The 23,496-nt window shown below is 45.6% G+C and overlaps 6 protein-coding genes across 6 annotated transcripts; 3 read left to right on the top strand and 3 right to left on the bottom strand.

Moving 5' to 3' along the window:
* Window positions 1-1,825: 1,825 nt before the first annotated feature.
* Window positions 1,826-3,485, top strand: BHQ10_006352 (uncharacterized protein; the record flags this gene model as incomplete). The annotated part of the gene is made up of 2 exons (XM_040878929.1): window positions 1,826-2,248; window positions 2,322-3,485. 2 exons carry the CDS (start codon window positions 1,826-1,828, stop codon window positions 3,483-3,485), a joined length of 1,587 nt encoding a protein of 528 aa, XP_040734856.1.
* An 802-nt stretch (window positions 3,486-4,287) lies between these two features.
* BHQ10_006351 (uncharacterized protein) lies at window positions 4,288-5,911 on the top strand (the record flags this gene model as incomplete). Its single annotated transcript, XM_040878928.1, has 3 exons — window positions 4,288-4,424; window positions 4,479-4,913; window positions 4,972-5,911. The coding sequence occupies 3 exons, from the start codon at window positions 4,288-4,290 to the stop codon at window positions 5,909-5,911; spliced, it is 1,512 nt and encodes a 503-aa protein (XP_040734855.1).
* Window positions 5,912-5,971: 60 nt separating this feature from the next.
* BHQ10_006350 (uncharacterized protein) lies at window positions 5,972-7,506 on the bottom strand (the record flags this gene model as incomplete). Its single annotated transcript, XM_040878927.1, has 3 exons — window positions 5,972-6,912; window positions 6,977-7,282; window positions 7,350-7,506. 3 exons carry the CDS (start codon window positions 7,504-7,506, stop codon window positions 5,972-5,974), a joined length of 1,404 nt encoding a protein of 467 aa, XP_040734854.1.
* A 3,598-nt stretch (window positions 7,507-11,104) lies between these two features.
* On the top strand, window positions 11,105-14,797 carry BHQ10_006349 (uncharacterized protein; the record flags this gene model as incomplete). The annotated part of the gene is made up of 2 exons (XM_040878925.1): window positions 11,105-12,125; window positions 12,177-14,797. 2 exons carry the CDS (start codon window positions 11,105-11,107, stop codon window positions 14,795-14,797), a joined length of 3,642 nt encoding a protein of 1,213 aa, XP_040734853.1.
* A 2,743-nt stretch (window positions 14,798-17,540) lies between these two features.
* Window positions 17,541-19,094, bottom strand: BHQ10_006348 (uncharacterized protein; the record flags this gene model as incomplete). The annotated part of the gene is made up of 2 exons (XM_040878924.1): window positions 17,541-18,877; window positions 18,953-19,094. 2 exons carry the CDS (start codon window positions 19,092-19,094, stop codon window positions 17,541-17,543), a joined length of 1,479 nt encoding a protein of 492 aa, XP_040734852.1.
* A 715-nt stretch (window positions 19,095-19,809) lies between these two features.
* Window positions 19,810-21,500, bottom strand: BHQ10_006347 (uncharacterized protein; the record flags this gene model as incomplete). The annotated part of the gene is made up of 4 exons (XM_040878923.1): window positions 19,810-19,948; window positions 20,018-20,685; window positions 20,735-21,229; window positions 21,309-21,500. The coding sequence occupies 4 exons, from the start codon at window positions 21,498-21,500 to the stop codon at window positions 19,810-19,812; spliced, it is 1,494 nt and encodes a 497-aa protein (XP_040734851.1).
* Between the last annotated feature and the right edge of the window lie 1,996 nt (window positions 21,501-23,496).

The raw sequence follows: 23,496 nt of genomic DNA, 5'->3' as shown, positions 1-23,496 counted from the left end.
CATGTACTCATGCAACGATTGATCACAAGCTACAGTTTTCGGACAATGCAGTTCACTTAGTCGGTCACGGTATTCGTTTTGATCAGTCCATTACTCTACTTTACAAGCTCGAAACCAATTCTCTATGGACTTGCGATTAGAGATACTTTTCACGTAACAACTATCCCATGATGATAGACTAGCACGAAAGTGCATCCAGGAGTTCTATGCCAGTCGCCGCGCTGATGAGCGCCTTGAGACACACTTCCCAGCATCGTTGCCTGTAGTAAACATCCCATACTTCTCTCTCTATTGGGCTCTTATTATTTTCGACCATATGATTTATTTTGGGGATGAGAACCTTGTCCGACGTTATCTCGGTACTGTGGAGGTATTCTTGATCATTTCTACCGGCATATAGATGACCGCGGCCTACTCGGACGTCTCGAGTGGGATCTGTGGCCATTTGTGGATTGGCGCAACAATAGTCTATCGTACGCGATGACCATGACTTTCGTATTTTAGCCGTAGCTCCTACGTATAGCCGTACGGATGTCATCACGTATATAAATCTACTATATTCATTGACTCTACAACGATATTCGCATTTATGTCAACTTATTGGCCGGCATGTTACTGTTACTAAGTTCCTCAGCGCGCAGCTAAGCTGAACGGGGCTATTATCAAGCAATACTTCCGGAAGGAGTTGGGATTCCTACTTGACGGCCCGGATATCGATATCCAAGAGCTTAGCCAGCACTCTCAGGTCTTTACTGTTTTTTGTGGGGCCTTAGATGGGGAGAATGCCCGTACAGCTTTACATCGAGCGCTAACTGACTCAAATTTTGTGCGTTACTCATATGCTATGATATTCTATATCTTTGGAGCTGTGCGAATAACGTGACTCTAGGATGAGCTTAAAAGGATTCTGTTCGAGACTTGGAGAGATATCGTACGATACAATCTCACCACCTGGGCCGAATTGGCGTCTCTCGCCCGTAGTGACTGCCACCTGTGGAGTGTAGTTCCTATCCATGATTTGTAGCCAAAATCGCTGGGCTGACTCCGGTGGCTCCATATTTCAAAAAGATCCGGCTGGAGCTTCGGCCAGAATTCTGGGAGAAAGTGTACGTTTCATTTTCTATAGGCAGAGAGGTCGTCATTCTTATGAAACTCGGGAAGGACTTTGTATCTTGTAGCGTCTTTCGATACTCGGGTCCATCTTTCCGGAAAAGGGCAAGTGAACAACAATCTACAATATAAAGGTAAGGAAAATACCTTTATAGATCTCGGGTTGATGTAGAGTTCGTGTGACTTGCACAACATATACGCCTATATCCAAGTATACCAAGCAGATCAATCAGAGGAATCTGTCAACTAGTTGACAAATAGTACGCTCGTTCGTAGGATCGATTCCCTTCTCCAAGGTTCATTGGAGCAAAATGGATTAGTGAAAACAATGTGTTTAGGCTAGCGAGGAGGTTAAAAGAGCTCGAACGCAGCAGTTGCCACGCCGAATCCGTATTTCGCCCGATACTGCGAACAATGATGTCAATTGACATTACCTGTCAGGTTTTGATATGATCGCATCACATACATTCCACAGTTGAGTCACAGATCAAGCTTGTTAGGAGCCGTTCCACTTTTTAGAGTAATTAGGTGAAGTTCGGTTTAAAATCGGTGTGGATACCGAGATCGGTTTCTTCCTTGAAGCGATGTGGACCACTATAATAAGCCCTGTCTTATCGTGTCTCTAAGAATCATTATGCTTGAAGCATCATCGATTTAACATTTCAAGTGATTTATAACGCTTGGCAGCATGAAATCTATGTCCATACTGGGCAATATGTGGCCCCCAACAACGCCTATCGAGCTTCTTCATCCTTTCGTCGCCGTCTCGGCCATACTAGCCTATTTGTTCGCGCGATTTATTTATAGAAAATATGCTTATCCACGATTCTTTACTCCTCTCAAACATATCCCACTTGCCACTCCAGAGCGCCCTTCGAAAAACGGTAAACAGGAGGTCACCAGCTCACGAAAATTATTATCGTCACTTAAGCACGCTGCTGCAACAGTACCCAATAACGGCCTCCTTCGGTTTTATCGAGATGATACGAATGAGCGAATTCTGGTTACTGGCGTGAAGGCGTTGAATGATATCCTCGTAACAAATGCGTCTGCATTTGTCAAGCCAGAGCCTGTCCGGCGCAGGTTGTATGCGTTTGGCGGTGATGGGTTGCTTTTATCGGAGGGCGAGACACATAAGGTATGCTTTTTCTTTCTCTCAGGCATTCATTCTACTGAGAGGTTAACTAACCCTTGCAATTGTGAATGCGCAGATTCAACGCAAAGGTCTAATGCCAGCATTCTCCTTCCGGCACATCAAAGACCTGTACCCCATCTTCTGGGCAAAGTCGCGGGATCTCGTCCAAGTCCTTGAACACGAGATATCGGAAGAAGGATCCACTAAATCAGATGTGGTTGTCATGAAAACATGGGCAACTCGAACGACCCTCGATATCCTCGGACTTGCGGGAATGGATCATGATTTCCAGTTTTTACGACATCCTAAAAGTACCCTTGTCTCGCACTATGAAAAGACACAACTGCCGCCATCTCGTGCTGAAATCTTGCTGGGATTCGTCTTATCATTGTTCAGCTCAAACTATGAAGTATTGATGACATATATACCAACGGCACGAGTGAGACGATTGAAGGAAGGCTCGAAATATATCCGACAACTCTGCCGTGACCTCATCCAAGAAAAGAGAGACAAAATGGATAACAAACCCGAGTCCCAAACAGAGGTGGACATCATCTCCGTCGCTCTGAGAAGTGGCGCATTCACAAACGAAAACCTCGTTGATCAAATGATGACTTTTCTCGCCGCAGGCCATGGAACTACATCGCATTCCCTGCAATGGGCTGTATACGCTCTCTGCAAACATCAAGATATGCAAAACCGATTGCGAGAAGAAGTACGCGACCGCCTGCCTTCCATCAGCGATCCCGAATCCGTTGTCACTGCACAAGAGCTTGATAGTCTTCCCTACCTTCACGCGTTCTGCAACGAAGTACTTCGCTTCTACCCTGCTATTCCCGCCACAGCTCGTGAATCTATACGTGACACGACAGTCGCAGGATACCAAATCCCCAAGCACACGGGCTTCATTATCCCAATGGGAATAATCAACCAAGACCCAGAGCTCTGGGGACCAACGGCCTCTACTTTCGATCCAGAACGCTGGCTGGGTGAAGGACGCGCTAATTCTGGGGGCGTTCAAAATCATCTAGGCTTTCTTACCTTTTTACACGGGCCGAGAAGTTGTATCGGTTCGGGGTTCGCGAGGGCGGAGTTGGCGTGTTTGGTCGCTGCGCTTGTGGGCAGATTTCAGATGGAACTTGAGAATCCGAATGGCAAGTTCGAATTGAATGCGCATGGAATTGGGACTTCTCCAAAGGATGGAGTGCGCACGCGGTTAAAGATTTTGGACGGGTGGTGAGGAAACTTGGCATGAAGACTGCATGTTGAAGTCAAGAATATGCATTGTAATAATTAATATTATATGCTCAGAACGTATCATTAGTTGTAATTTACAATCCCCCTTTCGAGATCTTTCTTCCAGTAGCCCATACCCAGGTGTTTTGATTCAAATGTCTTTTGAAGCTCATAGATATATATCTTTAACCACAATAAAAAGTATACTTAAATACAGGTTGAGGCATATTTAGGCAATCTAGTTATTACGAGAGACCGACAGGCATTTCGACGAAATCTGGGTTTCGAAAGTAGTAATCCAAGAAAAGGAGTGTGAACGAGGGCGGGTAAACTTTCTGCCTGAAGATCAAATGCCGGAGAAACTCATCTCATTCTTTTCTCCACTCAACCATCTTCATCCACCACACGATCTACTTACAAAGTATCAGCTCATGATGCGGGGACGGAAAGCAAATTTTGTCGCATGCGTACATTGTCGCCAGATGAAAGTAAGTCTATACCCTCACGCGGATGATAAAAACACGTCTAACAGTATTAGCTGGCATGCGACGCGCCTTCAAAATTTCCCGCAGGATGTTCAAGATGCACCAAGTCAGGCAAATTCTGTTCTGTAGATCCCACCTTCAAGCGGACCAAAAGAAGGCAGTACGTGATCATCCTCTAGAATGAAATTTTGTTTTTCCTTCTTACAAAGTCGCAGGCGCCTCCAACAGGTGGAGCAAGAGTTGCGAGAGGTCAAAGTGGCTATGCATACTCTAAAAGAACAGCCAAATGATAGCACGTCAAACAGCTCCCACACTCCCAACATGCCGTTATCAGAGTCAACAAATGGTATTTCGTTCATGAAAATAAATACGGCGATTGATGATGTCGTGGTACCGACACTGAGATCAATCGGGAGCGTTCAACTATCTGAGCCATTGATCAAGGAACTCCTCTCTGAGTGTGTAATCTAGAATTTGTACAAGCTATACAACGTCCCAACTAACATTTCCAGATACTATCGATTTTACCATTCCGTCTGCCCAATATTACCACCAGTGTCCTCGTTCATCGCACACTCCGACGAAAGTCCCTTGCTCTTCTGGACAGTCATGCTCACCGCAATGCGAGACAAACCTGGCTTAAGGCACCTCTTCTCACCTCTAATCGAAGAAGTCTCCAACATGGCATATGATTGCATTCGACCCAAGAATGCAAACTTTCATTCTGTGCAAGCTCTCCTACTACTAACATATTGGAATATCCCCTTTGAAAAAATCCCTATGGATCCATCATTTTCGTTTTCCAACATGGCAACGCAGATCTGTGTTCGCATGGGCTTGCATCGACCGGCCTTTTCGGCGGAGTTTGATCGAATCTCGGCTGTGCATGATCCGGTCAATGTTCCCAGTCGGATAGTTTGGATTTTTTGTTTTGTCAGTAACGTCAGGTGAGATCATCATTTCCAAATTAGCATATTGATGCTAATGGAGACTATATTGATCAAGTTGTCATGGCCAACTTGGAATACCTCCTACCGTCCGATTAGACCGCGGTCTATTAGATGCGCTCGCTGCAAAACCTCCCTGGCTTCCAGATACGTTGTACTGCCAATTACACATCGCTCATCATATATTGAAAATCATTACAACGCTGGGTAACCACGATTCTTCACCCACGGGTCTACTGCCAAAACCAGACTATGTCGTCCCGATGTTTGAAGCTGAGCTGCGAGTCATGGAAACCCATCTGACGCCGTATTGGACCCAAGTTGATTACATATTCTTCTGCACCTGCAAGATGGTTCTGTATATTATTGCAATCTCGGCCGTAGGCAACGAAGATAATGTCCTTGACTCGACAGGAAGCGACAAACGAAATCAATGGATCGTTCAAGGGTGCATGTGTGCCATCGCCATGATTCAAGCTACATCTACCATCCAGGAGCCACTCACCAAATTACCTACACGGATATACAAGACCCTGGCGGCCTCAGTATCTTTTCTAATTCTATTGAGGTGTTCAAAATATTATAATCTCGTCGAGGACAGTGCTACATCATCCGCTATGCGTCAAGGATGGGAATTATGCCGCGGATTCGAGATTGTCCAAAGCGACTTTATTACCCGTACGAATTACCTGATGGAGCGGCTGAGCATCTATAGTGAGACTATGAGTCCTGTGGACAAGACCGAGGAACTTTTCGCTAGCAAAGCACGAATGGGATTCAATGTGGCCCGAAGCACTGCAGTACTTGTTCATCGAGTGGTTTTAAAAAAGAACCAGGAAAATGAGACAACAGCAGACAACGGCAACAATAACGGTAGTTGCATAGGACAAGCGGCCGATTTTAATATGGACATGGCAGATTTGGATTTCTTCCTGGACTTTGATTGGGATGAGTCATTGTTGAGTCTCCCAGGACCGACGAGTTCTACGTTATCTTAAAACCTCTCAATGTTGATACGATAAACCTCAATCTGTGTGGATTTGTATCACTGAATTTTTTCACAAGTTCGGCGCAGCCGCTATATCAGGCACATGATCCCAAGCATCATCCAACCCGCCAAACCTTACAAACCGGAAGATCAATCGCTGCACCTCCATATCTGCCATCTCATAAAACTTGGCCTCTGCCGGCAATTGGTAACCAGGTTCATTTTGTCTATCGACCGAGTCCATAGCCATGTGTGCGACCGTCAGACACAGCTCCGGCCGCAGCGGGAATTCGGGCTGTCCCGCATACTCTTGCGAGACTTGCTCTACATAACGAGTCGCGCGGATGAATTTCGGAACGTGTCCATCGTCATTGTACACGACAGCACGTCGGAATACACTCTCCCAGTCACCAGGCTGTTTGGGCGTGTAATTAAATATTCGCTCAGGATACAAAGCGGGCACTTTGCAGCAGGCATAGGTAATAAGATCAGACCATCCCTTGATCTCTAGTAACCTGCACTTCATCTCGTTCGTCATCCACTTCTGCTCAATCAGCACCGACATCCAAAGAGATGAATTGACAGAATGCAAGAGAAAGAAGTCAATCATCTCCAGCTTTCGTGGCTTTTGCGCTGCTGCCGCGACGAAGAGACCTGTATTGGCCAATTCGGCGGTTTTGCGTTTTATTTGACGTGGTTTTACGCCGAATTCGGCTAGATAGGGAATCATGTTTTGTTTGGCGCGGGCTATGAGGCCGTCTCGTAATTTGTTGGGACCGTCGGTCGATCTGACGGCATGATAGATTGTTGGATCGGCGCGGAGGCGGGGATAGATCGACATGAGATTGGTGTCTGGGACGTTTTTGTTGTTTTCTCTATACTCTACGACATCTTCGATGATGCGATCGAGATATTCGGTGGTAATGGCTGCTTCAGCCAGGGCTTCGGCGAGGATGAGTGGCTGTTCAAACTCGAATGCGTATCCAACATGCATCAATCCATGCAAAACACCTATTGAACGCCATTAACAACTCGATCACACACCACAAAAAAACTCAAACTTTCAGGGACTTACCATCATAAAGCCTCGTAAGCATCCTATTTGCCCTCTCATCACCCTTGAAAACATATTCTTTCATGGCCTCCCCCATCCCTTTGGACGCAATCTCCCGCTTGAAGAAATCCAAAAAGTGAATGTAGTATGCTGGCTTGGTCATACACTTCAGAAATACCTCGGTTTCGCTCAAGTCAAACTTGAATTCGTGTGGTTTGGGGAGTACTTTTGGAAGTTGATAGGTCATATTTCTGTCCCAGGCAGCTTGTAGGTCGGCTGGTGTGGCGCCGAGGGCGTATATTGCGAGGAGGTGGTGGAGACAGTGGTCTAGACGCGAATGAGGAGACACATTCTTAACAAACTTGGAGAGGGTTTTGGGAAACAAAGGGCATACTGTGTAGTTCGCGATAGTCGAAAAAGACGTGGAATTTGTCGTGGTTTTCTATAAGGAGTTGGGACACTTTCTCTGCAGATTCTTGCGACACATTTTCCGCGTGGATGTACCCAGGGTTCGTGGTTGCTGATATTTCGACTGAGTTGACGGTTGCCATTGCTGTGGTGTTGGTGTCGCGAGTTGTGAGACGAGACTAGATCAACGTTTGACTGAAATAAAGTGGTATCAGAACATCGAATTGTAGCTAGAAATATATACAACTATTCTCACAGATACCTGTGTCTATAATCAATTTTCAGTCGTAAGATTTGAATGCCTTGACCAATCGACTTTTGTGCACGATGAACTTTCTCATGGACTATCAAACATAACTTGATTACTCTAGATCCTAGGATTGCTTGACTCGACGGACATATGAGCTGGATTGATAAGACCCCGCACTCTGCATGCTTGATCTGCAATATATTTCCGTCCATAAGCGCCTCGACTAATGCGCAACCATGACGATGTGAGCAATGAATCAGCTGTGACTAACTTCAAGCAGTAGGCCACTGAATAGAGGAGGTTGCAACCTCCACATCGCCGCACAGAAGCGGGAACTGGATCATCTGCAGCCATGCAAACCTCCCAAGCGTCCGTTAACCCCGCAAATAAAAAACCCCTAGTTAACATGATGGCTACCGATCCAATGACATTGCAGTTAGGATCAGAACGCGCGTAGTCGGCTTAATATCGACAAGTCCAGATCTCAAATCGGGTTGCGAATGATTGATGCGTGAGCTTGATCCATATATGAAACTTCCTTGGCCGGATTCATGCCTGTAAATCGTAAACCTCGGACCGAGTATACAGCCCAACAGCCAACCATTAGGTTCGTTTCCGTCTAGTCAAGTATGCATGCGCGATACAATATTTGATGATATGAGGGGTATATATATCAATATTTCACTACTTGCAGCATAAGACATTCGCTGGATTATGTCATGTCACATGTCAACTGTTGCTAGGCTTCCCTCGATGCCAACGAGTCTATAAATATAGCTCACAAGAATGTTCGCATAGTATGGACACCTCATGTTGAGGGAACCACGCGGTAACAATTTATGTTTCTTTTAAAATATTGATGTTTGATGTCAATCTCAGATTTTATACCTCGTTTTACGTTCAAATAATCCCTACAGAAGGGAACTCCATGATAGGTGTCTCGCGATCTAGACAGCTCTTGATTGCAAAATTATTCATAATTACATCATGAAGAGAGCAGACTTTCGTTTTTTCTAGCAGTAAGCAAGATATTAACCGTTCGCCTAGCATCCGAAAGCAGCGATACACGCACTGTGAATCCATGAGCAAATCAGTCTATTCATGAATGACCCGACGCCACCGTCCCAGGTGTCTTCCAAAGTGACACCTAACACGACAACTTTTCTCTCACCATCTAGCCACACCATGCCCTAATTCTACTATAAACCCAAAGAGTAAAATATCACATTCATATAGAAAGCAAAAATCAAAATCCTTCAGATGCATTATTGGTGCTCCGGGGTAGCGAGGAAGAGGGCTATCGGGTTGGCCATTCCAGGTGATGATTGACAATGGTGAACGCATTCGATTACGTATACACGTGAAGACCATTTGGAAATACACAATATTTACCACTCTAGGATCAAAATTCGGTGCATCAAAAGACTGTATTTCAATTATTCGGAGCATTGCAATTGCGCCTCGGAGATGGGTGAAATATTTTCTACTTCCGGGAGCGAGATCTTCGACTGTCGACGAACTCGGCATGAGCAATTCGAAAACTCTCATCAGGGAGATTGATGCGAGAAGTTCGTTGATAGGGACCTGGGTTTGCCGTTGAAATTGCGCCTTGATCTTGTTAATGGCTTCGCAGTACTGCATGSGAGCCATAATTTCACAACCCAGATATGAGAGATCGCGGCTTAAATACGCCAATGATACAACTAGGATGATATGAACAATAGGCGAATCGTCGCCGGAGGGTTTCTGATAAATGTCTGGTAGAAGCCGAAAGAAATCCAGCCAGGGTGTTCGCATCTTCGACATGCATCCGAAACCCTGGAAGAATCTACTGACAGCGATCTGTTGTATTGTGCATTCATTATCAATTTGCGTTCTGGGCGACCTATTGACTGACGGAGCAGAATGGCTAGAACTGCTTCGACTCGTTGTCGTATGCGATGGCAACATTTTCCGTCCACCGACCTTCGTGGCTATAGTGTTATAATGGCCTCTCCCGGATTGGACAGCTGACCTCTGTCGCCAAAGTGATGCAGTGCGCACCACAGCTTTGTCGTTTTCGCTGCGAAAGTTAGTTCCAGCGGATCTGAATATTCGCATTCATAGCCATTCTTGACGCAGCGAAGGCATTGGAGGTGTTGGTCGTCACACTGTACATTCAAGAGTCTTTGAACATTCGTATGTATCATCCACTTGTCAAAACGAATTGGAATCATACCTTTACTTTTGCGGAGCAACATTGTCGACAAGCTTTGCTTCTGCTGCTTGATGCCGCAGGGCGTCTAGTAATTCCTTGTCTTCGAAGTGTCATCTTGGGTACGGTAATTCCCAATGATTTCAGAGACACGACGTGCAAGTATTCTTATTATTGACATATCAAGATGAGTAATTGTAAACCGAGGCAGCGCGGTGCGCGTTGACATCAATATCGGTTGTATACGAACTCCGTTCCCCAATGTTGGTGGTAGGCAATAATCCCGCTCTGAAGGACAGAGCCTTGCAGGTTCGGCTTTATATTGTTTACAACTCTTTTACTCTTTCTCAGCGCCACTTCAGTGKCCTAATAGAACATAGGGTTAGTCTGTTATTATACAAAATATTCGGTATGAAAATAATTTTGTAAATACATCGCAGTCTCGGGCTACAAGTCCCTTTAATTGCTTGAATTCTCTGGCTTCACTCTCTCTGAACGACGTGATTCTTCATTGACTTAGAATTGCTAGAAGTGTCGAGAAATTTTGTCATTTGGTTGGGCCTGAACCCAGACTCTGGTAGTGTATTTATATATTCGTGGGTTGAAAATTAACCAACTGGAATCGCGCCATCTTACCTGTAAAGCGACGTTCATATAATGGCTACATGCACATAATTGCACCAAGGTATATGAATCACAGAACTCAAGTGAGCCAAAAGTGCCTATCCCCATTCACTAGAATGCTTCCTTTTTAGTTATCATCAGACCATCAAAGAGATTTCTTTAATATTGCTCGTGCTTTATAGAGAGAATTCACAATTAAAGGTGGCTGTTTCCGTGTTGCAGCCTGCCGTTCAGCCGCGCTACCAGCTACTGCGGACTGCTGGTTAGTGAAGGATAATTCAAAAGGCTGGTGAATAATTAGTGTTCAATTAAATTCACTGCATGACTTTTTTCTGGTTACAAATAGTTGAATTCCACCCAAGTTGCCCTTGTTGTAAAGAAGAGTTTAATAACAATCGAAATTGTCTATTTCTGTATCATACGCTGGCCGTCAGCCTCATTGACTACCCCCCTCTTCTTGGCGGCTAATGCGGAACATGTGGTTGGTGAAAATCAAATGACAAGGCTGGAAAATCCTTAATTCGCGCTCATGATAATCCAAAAATTTGTGCCATGATCTACCTCCGTTACAACAGCTTGCTGGCCATCCATCTTGAGGGCACACCAGACTGACCCCTTATTTACCTTGCAACTATTGCATTCGCTCGCGTTGAACTAACGACGTCAACTCAGAATGCGCCCAACCAGCCGGGATGACTTCACGATCGCGATTATCTGCGCGCTGACTCTGGAGGCGGACGCTGTTGAAGAACTTTTCGATGAAACCTACGACAGGCTGGGCCTGATCTACGAGAAACAACCTGGAGATGACAATGCATACATAAATGGAAGGATTGGGAAGCATAATGTCGTTCTATGCTACATGCCAGGAATGGGCAAAGGAAGCGCGGCCAGTGTGGCTCCAAGCCTCAAAATTAGCTACACGAGAATCCAGGTTGCGCTGATAGTTGGTATCTGCGGAGGAGCCCCATACTCAGCCAGCGAGGAAGAAATCTTTTTGGGCGATGTCATCATGAGTGATTCGGTGATTGAATATGATTTTGGCAGACAATACCCGGGCGGCTTTCAGCGAAAAACCGATGTCAGAGACACGCTTGGAAGACCAAATCGAAAAATTCGGGCACTCTTTGCAGGCCTGAAGGCGAGTCGGGCTCGTAGAGAGTTCCAAGACCAGATGTTACGGTATCTGCACACGATGCAGCAATCAGAGGCAAAATGGTGCCGGCCGGCCGTTATTGATGACATTCTCTTTGAAGCATCCTATCAACATAAGCACTATGGACCAGGCTCATCTTCCAGATGCCTTTGCTTCGATGACACCTCACCAGATGGGATTTGCGAAGAAGCATTGGAGGCAATATGCAATAGTGTAGGCTGCAATGAGAAGCAAATCCGTCGCCGCCGACATAACACAGATATAATGAAAGCGGCAATTCATATTGGGACAATCGCATCCGCTGACACGGTGATGAAATCTGGAGAGCGTCGTGATCACCTTGTAAAGACGGAGCGTGTGATTGGTTTTGAAATGGAAGGAGCAGGAGTGTGGGATAATGTGCCTTGTATTATCATCAAGGGCGTTTGTGACTACGCGGACAGTCACAAAAACAAGGCATGGCAGGCATATGCTGCAGCAACTGGGGCATCTGCTGCCAAAGCATTCTTGGAATATTGGAGGCCAGTCGCTAGAAAAGGTTAGTAATAAATTTAAAATCAAGTTCTATTTCACTAAGAATTGTGCGTAGAGAGGCAATGTCATTGGATGATTCCCTTCCAGAAGAACTTGCGATTCGTGGGTCGAGAAAAAGAAATCGCCAAACTTGACGGGCTGATTTCACCACATAACGGACCATCCAAAATCGCTATATGTGGACTTGGTGGAATTGGAAAGACCCAAATTGCGCTTGAATTAGCTTACCGCATACGAGAGAGGGACTCCAGCTGGTCTATATTCTGGATTCCATGCACCAGCCAGGAGAGTGTTGAACAAGCCTACATGAGCATCGCACAGACTGCGGGAATACAGAAAGTGAAGCCAGTAGAGGCGAAGGAGCGCGTCATGGCTTATCTCAGCCAAGAAAGTTCCGGAAAGTGGCTTCTGATTTTCGACAATGCTGATGATCAGGACATGTGGATGAAGGACAGTGAAACTGCCTCAGCACTCAAGAAATTTCTCCCTCAGAGTCCGCAAGGTCGTATTCTCTTCACTACGCGCAACCGGACGCTGGCTGTGAGACTGGCTTCTCCTCATGTGATAACAATCTCCGAACTAGATGAAGAGACCGGGTTAAAGATGCTGGAAAAATCACTGATTCATAGTGATCAGTCTGTTGACCACAGTGCTGCTGTGATCCTTCTTAACCAGCTCGCCCTACTCCCCCTAGCAATCACTCAGGCGGCGGCATATATTAATGAAAATGGGATCAGCGTCTCTACTTATGTAGCACTTCTGGAGAAACAGGAGTCACATGTTATAGAGCTGCTAAGTGAAGACTTTGAGGATGATGGACGATATGAAGCCATCCACAATCCTATAGCCACAACATGGTGGATATCATTCCAACAGATTCGACGCTTGAATATATTAGCTGCTGATTATCTATCATTCATGGCCTGCATCAACCCTCGCGACATTCCCCAGTCTCTTCTGCCCCAGCCTGCATCTGACAATGAGCGAATAAAAGCAATCGGCCTTCTTGATGCCTATTCATTCATCAGCAAACAGGCTGATGGTAACCTTTTGAGCCTTCATCGACTAGTACATCTCGCGACTCGAAACTGGTTAAGAAAGAATGGACATTTTAGCTCACAAGTAGTCAAAACTGCGGGTCATTTAGATAAAAAATTTCCAGAAAATGATCATACCAATCGAAAGCAGTGGCGAGAATATCTTCCACATAGCCTTGCTTTGATAGGTGAAGATGAATTTCAGGATAAGAGTGAAAGATTTATTGATCTGGTCTGGAAGGTGGGGAGTTGTCTCTATAAGGATGGAAGGTACAATGAAGCCGAGAAGCTGGAGGTGCAAGTCATGGAGACAAGGAAGACAGTGCTGGGAGATAAGCATCCCGATACTCTGATCAGCATAGCGAACCTAGCAGCAATTTATTGGAATCAGGGTCGGTGGAGCGAAGCTGAGAAGCTGGAGGTACAAGTCATGAAGATAAGAGAGACAGTACTAGGAGATAAGCATCCTATAACACTGATCAGCATGGCGAACCTAGCAGCAACTTACCGGAATCAGGGTCGATGGAATGACGCTGAGAAGCTAGAGGTACAAGTTATGGAGACAAGAAAGATAGTGCTAGGAGATAAGCATCCTGATACGCTGACCAGCATATCAAATCTAGCAGTAACTTACCGGAATCAGGGTCGGTGGAGCGAAGCTGAGAAGCTGGAGGTACAAGTCATGGAGATAAGAAAGATATTGCTAGGAGATAAGCATCCTGATACGCTGACCAGCATATCAAATCTGGCATCAATTTACCGGAATCAGGGTCGGTGGAGCGACGCTGAGAAGCTGGAGGTACAAGTCATGGAGATAAGAAAGATATTGCTGGGAGATGAGCATCCTAACACTCTGATCAGCATGGCGAACCTGGCATCAACTTATCGGAGTCAGGGTCGGTGGAATGACGCCGAGAAGCTGGACGTGCAAGTCATTGTGACATCTAAGGCAGTGCTGGGAGACGAGCATCCTAATACTCTGATCAGCATATCAAACCTGGCATCAACTTACCGGAATCAGGGTCGATGGAATGACGCGGAGAAGCTAGATGTGCAAGTCATGGAGACAAGGAAGACAGTACTAGGAGATGAGCATCCTAAGACTCTGATCAGCATGGCGAACCTGGCATCAACTTATCGGAATCAGGGTCGGTGGAATGACGCCGAGAAGCTGGACGTGCAAGTCATGGTGACATCCAAGGCAGTGCTGGGAGACGAGCATCCTGACACTCTGGCCAGCATGAATAACCTTGCCTATACGTGGCAATCTCAGGGAAAACTACATGATGCCCTTTCTCTAATGAAAGAATGCTCTGACCTGCAAAAAAAAGTATTAGGTCCTAATCACCCGCATTCCCTATCTTCCTCTCGTGCTCTTAAAAATTGGATGGATGAGTATAATACATTAACGGATCAAATACCGCTCACTGGAGACAAAACCCCACAGCCTCGGCAGAAAGTTTCTGCAGGATCTTCAGCAGTGGTAACTACCTTGTTAGCCTGTGAAGGTCATATCAATCTATCTTATCCTCAAAGACGATCAGCCGCTACATTATTCATTAATAATCATCCTCTCATCAATGCTGCCAGAACACCCTCGCCCGCGCCAGAAGGCCAAAACTTACAAGACGTGGATTGATTTCGTGCCGTGTTATCCTTCAACATTCGGCTAGAGAAAAGGGTGGATTGAGTTGTACTTCAAGAGTAGTTGCAACACTTAGCTTGTGTGTGCGCGTTATATATATTTGAGTATAGAAAGGAGTTTAAAGCAATATAATTGTTCAAGCACAGGAATGAAATACGAAATAGTAATGTTCCAGTCCACACTACTTAGACAAGTTCGTCAACATCAAATGAAGGAAGGCTCATTCAGGTCATACACTGTAGCATCACGAAATGGCAACAGCTTCTTATACATAGCATATGACGACTAAATCTCTATATAAATAAAACGATGCCTAGCTTTCAAAATGGCGGTACTCGTACGTCCCATACGTATCGTGAGTTACCCAAATACTAATCTAAACCAAGTAGTTTATAGGCTGCGGGGCGCTGGGAAAAAGTCGAAGAGTTGCCAACTATGTAAAGCCGCACTTGCAAGGCGCTGTACCACGAGCTTCTCTCAACGCTTTGTTTTCGAATCCATGTGGTTTCTCCTGAAATGTTGTATCGCGGGCTGTCATTAACATTAGTTGTGGCTGATCGCATTAGTGGGAAGCTTGTCAGTGCAAATGCCATTACAGTAATAACCTGAATGCCTAAATGGTGGAGGCAGCACTGTGTGTCAGCGTCCGCAGCGATCATCGGCGAAATTCGTCGGTCGGAAAATGTCTTCTTGGGTTGTAAGTGGACGGACTCAAGGTCTGGTACAATCCAACCCTGTGGGGCGTGGAGTTCTTGCAGACTCCGCAGCTCTATTGAGTTCTTAAGCTATAAAGTCAACATGTGTACTTGTCAGGGATAAGGGCACGGCGGACTTAGTACGAAGTAAGAGTTTAGGGAAGTGTCACAACAAGATTGACCATCAATCGTTCCAGAAAGGACTGAAACAAAGCCGAAGACTTTATTGAATGATCAGTCTGCTCACGGCCGATATAGACAACTTTAGACCGTATTTCTAAACGGTGACGAGATCATCGAGAACATTGAGAACATGATATTGGAATTTCAAGACGATTGATGCAAACTACAAGCAGTGGCCTACCAGTGAATGAAACACGCGGCATAGGGTCAGAATGTTATGGTTGTTATAAAGCTTGTGAATTCATAGGTCGGAAGAGTAGTTGATTGACTTGATGATAGAACCAAGTTTATCAACACCTCTACCCAATAGAAGATGTCGGCGGAGTCTGGTCGCGCCCCTGCATTGCGTTCCTCTTTGGTTCTCTGGTAGCTGAATTCGCAGTGAACCGGACGCTAACAAGCTAATAGTTCAAAGCTAATACGAACTAACATCTGTATAGACTGCTCAGTATCGGACTCTGGAGACAGCCTGTACGCGCAAAGTTCACGATATCTGTCCCCTTGGGCCTCGTACGCGATCCAATTTAGACAAATTTTCCACTGCTTTGGATGGGTATTGCGGTCAAATTGATAGCATCCTCAGCCGTGCATCGACTACTCATTAACGTAATTCACAATTGACCCGGCCAGCTCTCCCGAAAATAACTCTCTATACTGATTTCGAATCCGAATGTCTAAACCCCATAGAAATTACGTAAAAAGAGTTAATTACTAGTACGATAAGGACATCGATTTATTTTATGTCCTTTAATCCCACAACAACTGCAGCGAAACTGGCGACGTACGACGGCTTGAGAAGCTGAGAGCTCCGGCTCAGCCGGAGCGGTAGTAACAGCTTGAGACACCTCAACCTGACCTTGTACGAGCGCTTGAGCTTCTTCCCTAGCAATTTCTTGCTTTTCTTTTTCAAGCGCAGCCCGTAAATCATGATTTTCTTTCCGTAGCAGCAAAAGGGCGTTCGTAATTGTTTCGTAGGCCTCTGTCATCCGTATAATTGCTTGGTCAATCAGTGGATTTGGGCTTTCTGCACTCTGATTTATATGTCTCTTGATTGCAGTTGACTGGCGTATGAATCGACGTATACTTTGACGTGTTTGTAAGCATTCCTCGGATCGAGTCAATTTATGGCGGTCGGCACGTGTCATTTGTCGATATTGTAAACCGTTCATGCGATTTTGAAGCGTGGTGCGAGGGATCATATAGAGTCTAGCAGCTTCACGAACACTGCAAATTCTTTTGTTTTTCAAGTCGAGGAGAGCTAATTGAATACTATCCTCCATACGCTCCGATTCTAGAGAATCTTGTTTGCGAATTGGTGGCATTTTGACGCGTTGAAGTATATGAAATCGGTATAGAGAGGTTGTAGGGGTCGCGCGTGAATTACGTTAGAACACTTTACTTGAGTCGGGGGTGTTTAGAGTTTGGAGACATTAACCCCTGAACGCTAGTCCGTTTGCGGGATGTATATGGCGAGCCAATCAGAGACTGTTGAACATCCCGGATGATTTCTTTTTCTGTATTGCTGCGTTGGTAATACAAATTCCTCCGACGCCGACATTCGCTCGCTTTCATCCAACTATGCATCCGATGCAAATCCAGACGCTTTCTTTGATACTGGATCCACGAGGATTGATACCCGGACGTCTGGTTCGACGTTGTCATGATTTGATGATGTTATATTCTTGCCATGATACCGGCACAACGGTAATGGAGTCCGTGTCAGTTGAATCATGATCAGTCATCTAAACTTCTAGGCTGTTTTCGCTAAAGTGGCATGTGGATTGATTCGATTTTCGCATTATATAGACAGGTGAAGCAAATCCGACATGTCAATCAATCATATATACACGACATAATCATCAATGGCTCTTATACAAGACACTCGAGTCCAGAACATTCCCGGTTGAAGACTGAATGAAATCAATCTGCAAACTCGTTTCATTTAAGAACTTCAACGAGCTGTAGCTGTAATCATCCGCATACACAAACGCATTATACGACGGCACAGTTCCAACGGCCGACAGACCTTCAATGTTACCGGTACCACCGGCAATGATGTACATTGGTGCAGTGGGGTCGTTCATACCTTTAGGGTCAGCGGTACCATTGTACACGGGCAGAAAACGCTGGGAGTTGTGCACATGTCCGAAGATACCAACATCAACACCATATTCATAGAACAGGTCTTCGAAGGCGGCTTGGCAGGATGTGCAGGCTGAGGAACTGTCGCCGGTGGTGTACCAAGGACGATGGCCGGCGACAAGGACCCAGGGTGTGACGCTGCGGTCGACGCTGGCAAGATCAGCTGCTAAAAAGTTGAGTTGTTGGCTGGTGGTGCCGAAGGGGCCACCATCGAGACCTGCAGAACCGCCTTGGCCGTCTGGTGCGTTGGGGAAGTCGGTTTCGGTATCAATCATGACGATGTGGGCCATACCATACTCGAAGGAGTACCAGAATGGAGGGTTGGAGAGGCTCTTAGCCTTGGAAGCCAATGATTGTGCGGTAGTGTTAGTCGAGCTCGACTTGAATGCGGTGGGCATAGTCTGTCCAAATCGGTGCAAAAAGTCGGTAAAGTTTTTCTGACCCTCGGGACACAATCCAGACGTGTACGGAATCTCAGTACAGTCAGCCTCGTGATTACCAGGGCTGGCCATGTAGAGCTTCCTTCCGGCAATAGGTGCAAGTTGATCGTAGAACTGCTCGAGAATGGCCTGATAGGCATCCTTGCCATCGAGTAGATTGTGGGGCTTCTCGTACCAGTCGTCGGCATAAGCGAAGTCACCAGGGTGCAAGACGATTTCGTAGTCATCAACAGTATCTGCAAGACGGCCGATAGTGGTGTGATTCAACTCAGGTTGAATAGTGGGGATTTCATCTCTTTTGGAGGTGGTATATCCATCAGCGCCATAGACACCCAAGTCAATTACAACGTCTAGGTTGAATGGCGTCTTGTCTCCTGGCTGGCGGGGACTCAGAAAGTGGTCGACAGTTGAATTGGTGGAGACAATCTTGTAGTAGTATGTGGTTGCCGGGGTCAAGTCCGACAAGATTACCACATTCGAGTACGTGCGAGAGCTTGCGTACGTTGTGGAGTTGATGGTCGAGCAAGCTTGCGAGTTAAGATTGGAGCTGGATGTTCCATATTTAACGCAAGCCGAGGCTTGGTAGGCGTATGTGTTCCATCCAACGGAGACGGCTGTTTCAACACGCATTAATTTACTGTTTCATGTTGGGCATGTGGAAGTTACAAATCGAAAGAGAAGTGTCCTACCTCCAGGCCCATAAACTGCCAATCGCTGTTGATATGGGGTCGTTAGATCCTCCGGAATGGGAGGGTAGTTAATAAGGCCGGCATACACGCTAGGGGCAGCCAACAGCACCGCGGCCGCGCCAATGGTAGATGTAGATTTCATCTTGTAACCTACTTCCTGTCTCCGAACTGAAGAATGTCGAGCGCACGCAACAGCAAACAAAACGAGACCTAAATTATCGTGACATGAAATAGCGCTTATATATAAAGAAATTCACGTCACATGTGTCATTGGCAGCATAAACGCATAAAACTGGGCCAAAGTAGCAAACCCTGGGGCGAATTCCCATCGAAACCAATCAAGGGGCCCGGGAGCACCACGCCGTTGTTTCTGTCGATCGATCGTCGCTGCTAAGGTAGTAGCCATAGCCTAATAGATTAGACTACGGCTCGACTGGGTTAGAATCTTCCGGTCATACGGGAAAATGTATAGAATAGGAAGATATTCCTAATGCCCATGTTCAAATAATGGGCCCTATGGAAGTGCTTGATTAGCAAGACCTTGTCGCTGATTTGACAGCAAGACGCGAGAAACAGGAACGGAAAATTATTATGCATGTCAGTATAATTATTTTAATCAAAGTGTCCACTGTCTACGTACCTCAAGAGCTTAGAACTGCACCTGCTTCGTGAAGCTTCATGCAAGTCATCTACTTAGATTAAGATTGAGGTCATTCTTCACGGACCGAGTTTACCGGTCGTTGCATGTGATAATTCAAGAACTAAGCATGCTCTGCTTCTATCTTCTGGTTCGATAATTTCAATTCTTTCATCTCGACTCTGAGCATGCACTAAAACAATCATCCGTCCTAGCCTCGTCACAAATTAGTGTCGCCCCGCCATTTATGACCCTGCCACTGTACAATGAAAGTGGGGACTACACTTCCAACTACAAGAAGTGCGATAATGATGCCGTTACTCGCATACAAGCCGACTTTTTCCAGCATTTGTGGGAACCTAGTTATCGAATCAGTATACGTATCTAAGCGCATACGTGTACCGAAAGAATCGACTGCTATAACTCACCAGAAAGGACCAATAAAACCCCAAGTCTGACGCACAAAAGTAATAAAAACGCCAACACTAGCGGCCTCACTCCGGTAACAGCTGACTGCATAAGTGATATTAACGGTGGTTACAATCTGGTTTCCGACGGCGGCAATAGCGGCACCGATCAAGGGAGTAATATTCCAGTGAGCAGAAGCCTTCTCGGTTTGGATCAAGAACACCACAATGCCACAAATAGAAAGAGAGATTCCGAGATAGCTAAGCCATAGTCTATATTCCGGTGCCGGCGATATACCGCTTCGTTTCTGTCGAGCCCACATCCATCTATCAGAAAGATAGCCTCCAAATTGTTCTCCAATCACGGAGCCGATGATGATTGCCAAAGACTGAAGACCAATCTGCTGGGCATCTAGATGAAACTTTTCGGCAAATATTTGAGGAATCTCGATTGAGATAAGAATGCTGGCAAAGAGAAACACCATCGAGTAGGACAAACTGGGTATCATGACGCAAAGTCTGGCTGCGAACGACAATGGATAGATGAAGTCTCGAACGCGTAACGGAGTCGATCCGATGCGCTTGAATCGGAAGTACTGTTGCTTGAAATCTGTGTCATGGGTCGCTGAACGTTCGAAAAGCGTCTCGGAGCCAAAGAAGAACCAAAGTATCAGCTGTATGGCATTCACCTGGAGTGCATTAGCCTTTCACTTTGACAACTTTAAAGGGCATACATACTACAACTAATATCCAATAGATCCAACGATAGCCAACTTGATGCACGACGAACCCGAATATGAACGGCGCAGATGGGACACCCAACGTAACCATGAGAGCCCAAGCCCCCATGCAACGAGCATAATCTCTTTCAAAAAACATTTCACTCACTACCGCGCTCCCAATCGCTGCCGCAGGACAAATGAAGAATGCGGTGATAGCCCGACACAGGCCCATCGTGGCATAGGACGGACTCTTTGCGCAACCAATGTTKCCTACCAAACTGCAAACGAGAGAAATGAGGAAAATTGGCCGGCGACCATAACGGTCTGCAAAGGGTTTCCAGAATAGTGGTGCTCCGCCGATGATGGCGATGACAAGGGAGGTGAGATAGCTGGCTTGTTGAACGCTGACGCGCAGGTCTTGTGCTATCTCGACAAATGCGCTTTGAATTGCTGCAGCAGTGAAGGTAGCCATCATTGCGTGGAAGCTGATCAAAGCAAGGTTCAGGATTTTCTATAGAGTACGGAGTATCAGCACGGGGTTTTCTTCTTTGCCTATACCAGGAATGAAATGATATGAGTCGTTCACTTACTTTCCATGCCGGCCAGTTGAATGGATCAGCATCACTCATTGATGGCACCGGACTGAGATCCAGTGTGCCGTGACGTCTCAATAGATATTGACGATGTTCGGCAGGGAGATTGTCTTGACACGGTACATCACACGAATCCGGAAGACTGGATGCATGACCCTCTTCAATATGTTCCATCTTTGGCTTTTCCATGTTGTCAAGAGAACTGTTGTTGTTTGATCAATTTCGTGTGCTAAACAATTGAGGACTCGAAATCCAAGTCTAGGGTGGAGTTCTATGTCCTTTGACTCTGGCCTTCAGACCACAACATATAGGTACTAAAAATGCGGAGAAGCAACATCGAAGCATGCCATTCTAACCCTGTAAGAATCCGGGGTAAGCGGAATAGAATACCCTCCAAGCAAAACTCTCCCCGCACATTGACCTCAGGACTTGAAGGTGGCTAAGACCATCTATTGAGATAGCCGCGGACGGGAAGATTGATGCCGATTGGAGAACAATGTTGTTTATTACTCCGCATCGAAATCTGTCATTCTTGGGTAGATCACTTCGAGCACGCATTGCAACGGCTATGAGCATTATAGAATAATCACTAAATAATTTCAATTCCATTATCGCTCTTTTTATTTGTTGTGGTACTCTTGGGGAAAAAGCGGTGCAGCTTCTTTCGAGTCCCTTATTGAATATTATAACCCTCCCATACTACAAATTTTGTGATGCGTTTCTTGTTATCGTGATAATTGTACACTATAATCTCAAAGGTGACATGCTACAATACAAGATCATTCACACCGTGGAAGCCGAGAGTAAATATCAAGAAACGACTGATCCAGCTCGCTAAAATCATCCCTCGCGAACTGATTTAATAGTTCATCAGAAGGCCTTTGTATACTCTGTAAAAAGATCTCCGTATCCATGAAGTCTAGTGATATTGGCGGTGTAGATGATCGTGGCTCATCCCCTGTTTTTTGCATCTCTCAGTCAAGTTCTTCATTATGAAAATTCGTGGAACTCACCTAGTGTATCGAATAGGGATAAAAGCTGCTTTATGCAACATCTTGCTCTTTGTGTCACAAGACTAGACTTGCCAATATTTTTCAAAGTGTCTAGGGACTGGTCTATATCTTGCCGGATCTCGATCATTGAAGAAGCTGATACTATATCCGGCCCGTGTTTTCCAACAAGCAGGATGGCAAGGTAATGCATGGTCACGGTCAGGACTAGTAGTATGGGTCAGCGCTGTGTCTTGATTCCCCCAATGTCAGTGTCAAGAAAGAAGTTCTCTTACTTGTATAGTGGCAAGTGTACCAACAAGCAGACTTTACCATGAAAGACTCATGAGACGTGCTTATAGCATAAAATATATTCCGCAGTTCCCGCAAAGCTTCCGTGTCATCTTCAATGACCCGATGTAACGCTTGCTTGAGTCTTTCTATTTCAAATTCTCTGCTTTTGCTGGTTGTCGTAGTTAATGTAAGAAAGTGAGAAATCAACGGAAAGTTGGAAGTAATTCGAAGCCGGTGGTAGTCAATGGATAAGAGAATACGGTTTGCCACAGATTTATCCATGACTAGGAACGAATTACTCAACTCCATGGATGATATAGTCAGCCCACCAGATAAAATATCGTTAAACCATGCCTTTAATTTCCAATCGAGAGATTCCCAGGCTAGAACCAGGGATTGTGTCGGGCATATAGTCGAGGTCTCGATATTTCCGTTGTACAAGGTTTCAATTGCAGATTCGAGAAGAGAGGTGAAGCATCTAGATTTTCAACTCATTGTTAGCTTGCTCTAGTCAAATTGCTAGTTCACAGACTCACTTCTCAAAGGATGAAGAACTAATGTTGCAGTTACCAGATACACCGAGACTTTGCGGTATCATGTACGGTTGACCTTGCGTCAGCCCCATAAGTCTTCCATAGTTGTCAATAAAACACTGGCTACGATGATAGCAAAACATGCTCACCTATCGTTCCGAACGACCGCTTCCCAAAGACTAACACGTTTGTGTCGTTCTTCCGTCTCGCAGTCCATCAAAACTCGCTCCGAGTGAAGGCCAACATGAAATGCGGCTTTGACACACAATGCATGTGTGGTATAACTGGATATTGATCTCTGATGATTTTGCTTGTACGTGACCATCAACAGCAGCGTTTGCACTGGACAGACGATTGCAAAAATTGATA

The sequence above is a fragment of the Talaromyces amestolkiae genome, assembly GCF_001896365.1.
Source record: "Talaromyces amestolkiae strain CIB chromosome Unknown scaffold12.1, whole genome shotgun sequence".
In the NCBI taxonomy this organism is placed as follows: Eukaryota; Fungi; Ascomycota; class Eurotiomycetes; order Eurotiales; family Trichocomaceae; genus Talaromyces; species Talaromyces amestolkiae.
Note: the sequence above shows the minus strand (reverse complement) of the source record. Positions and strands in the feature narration are given on the sequence as shown.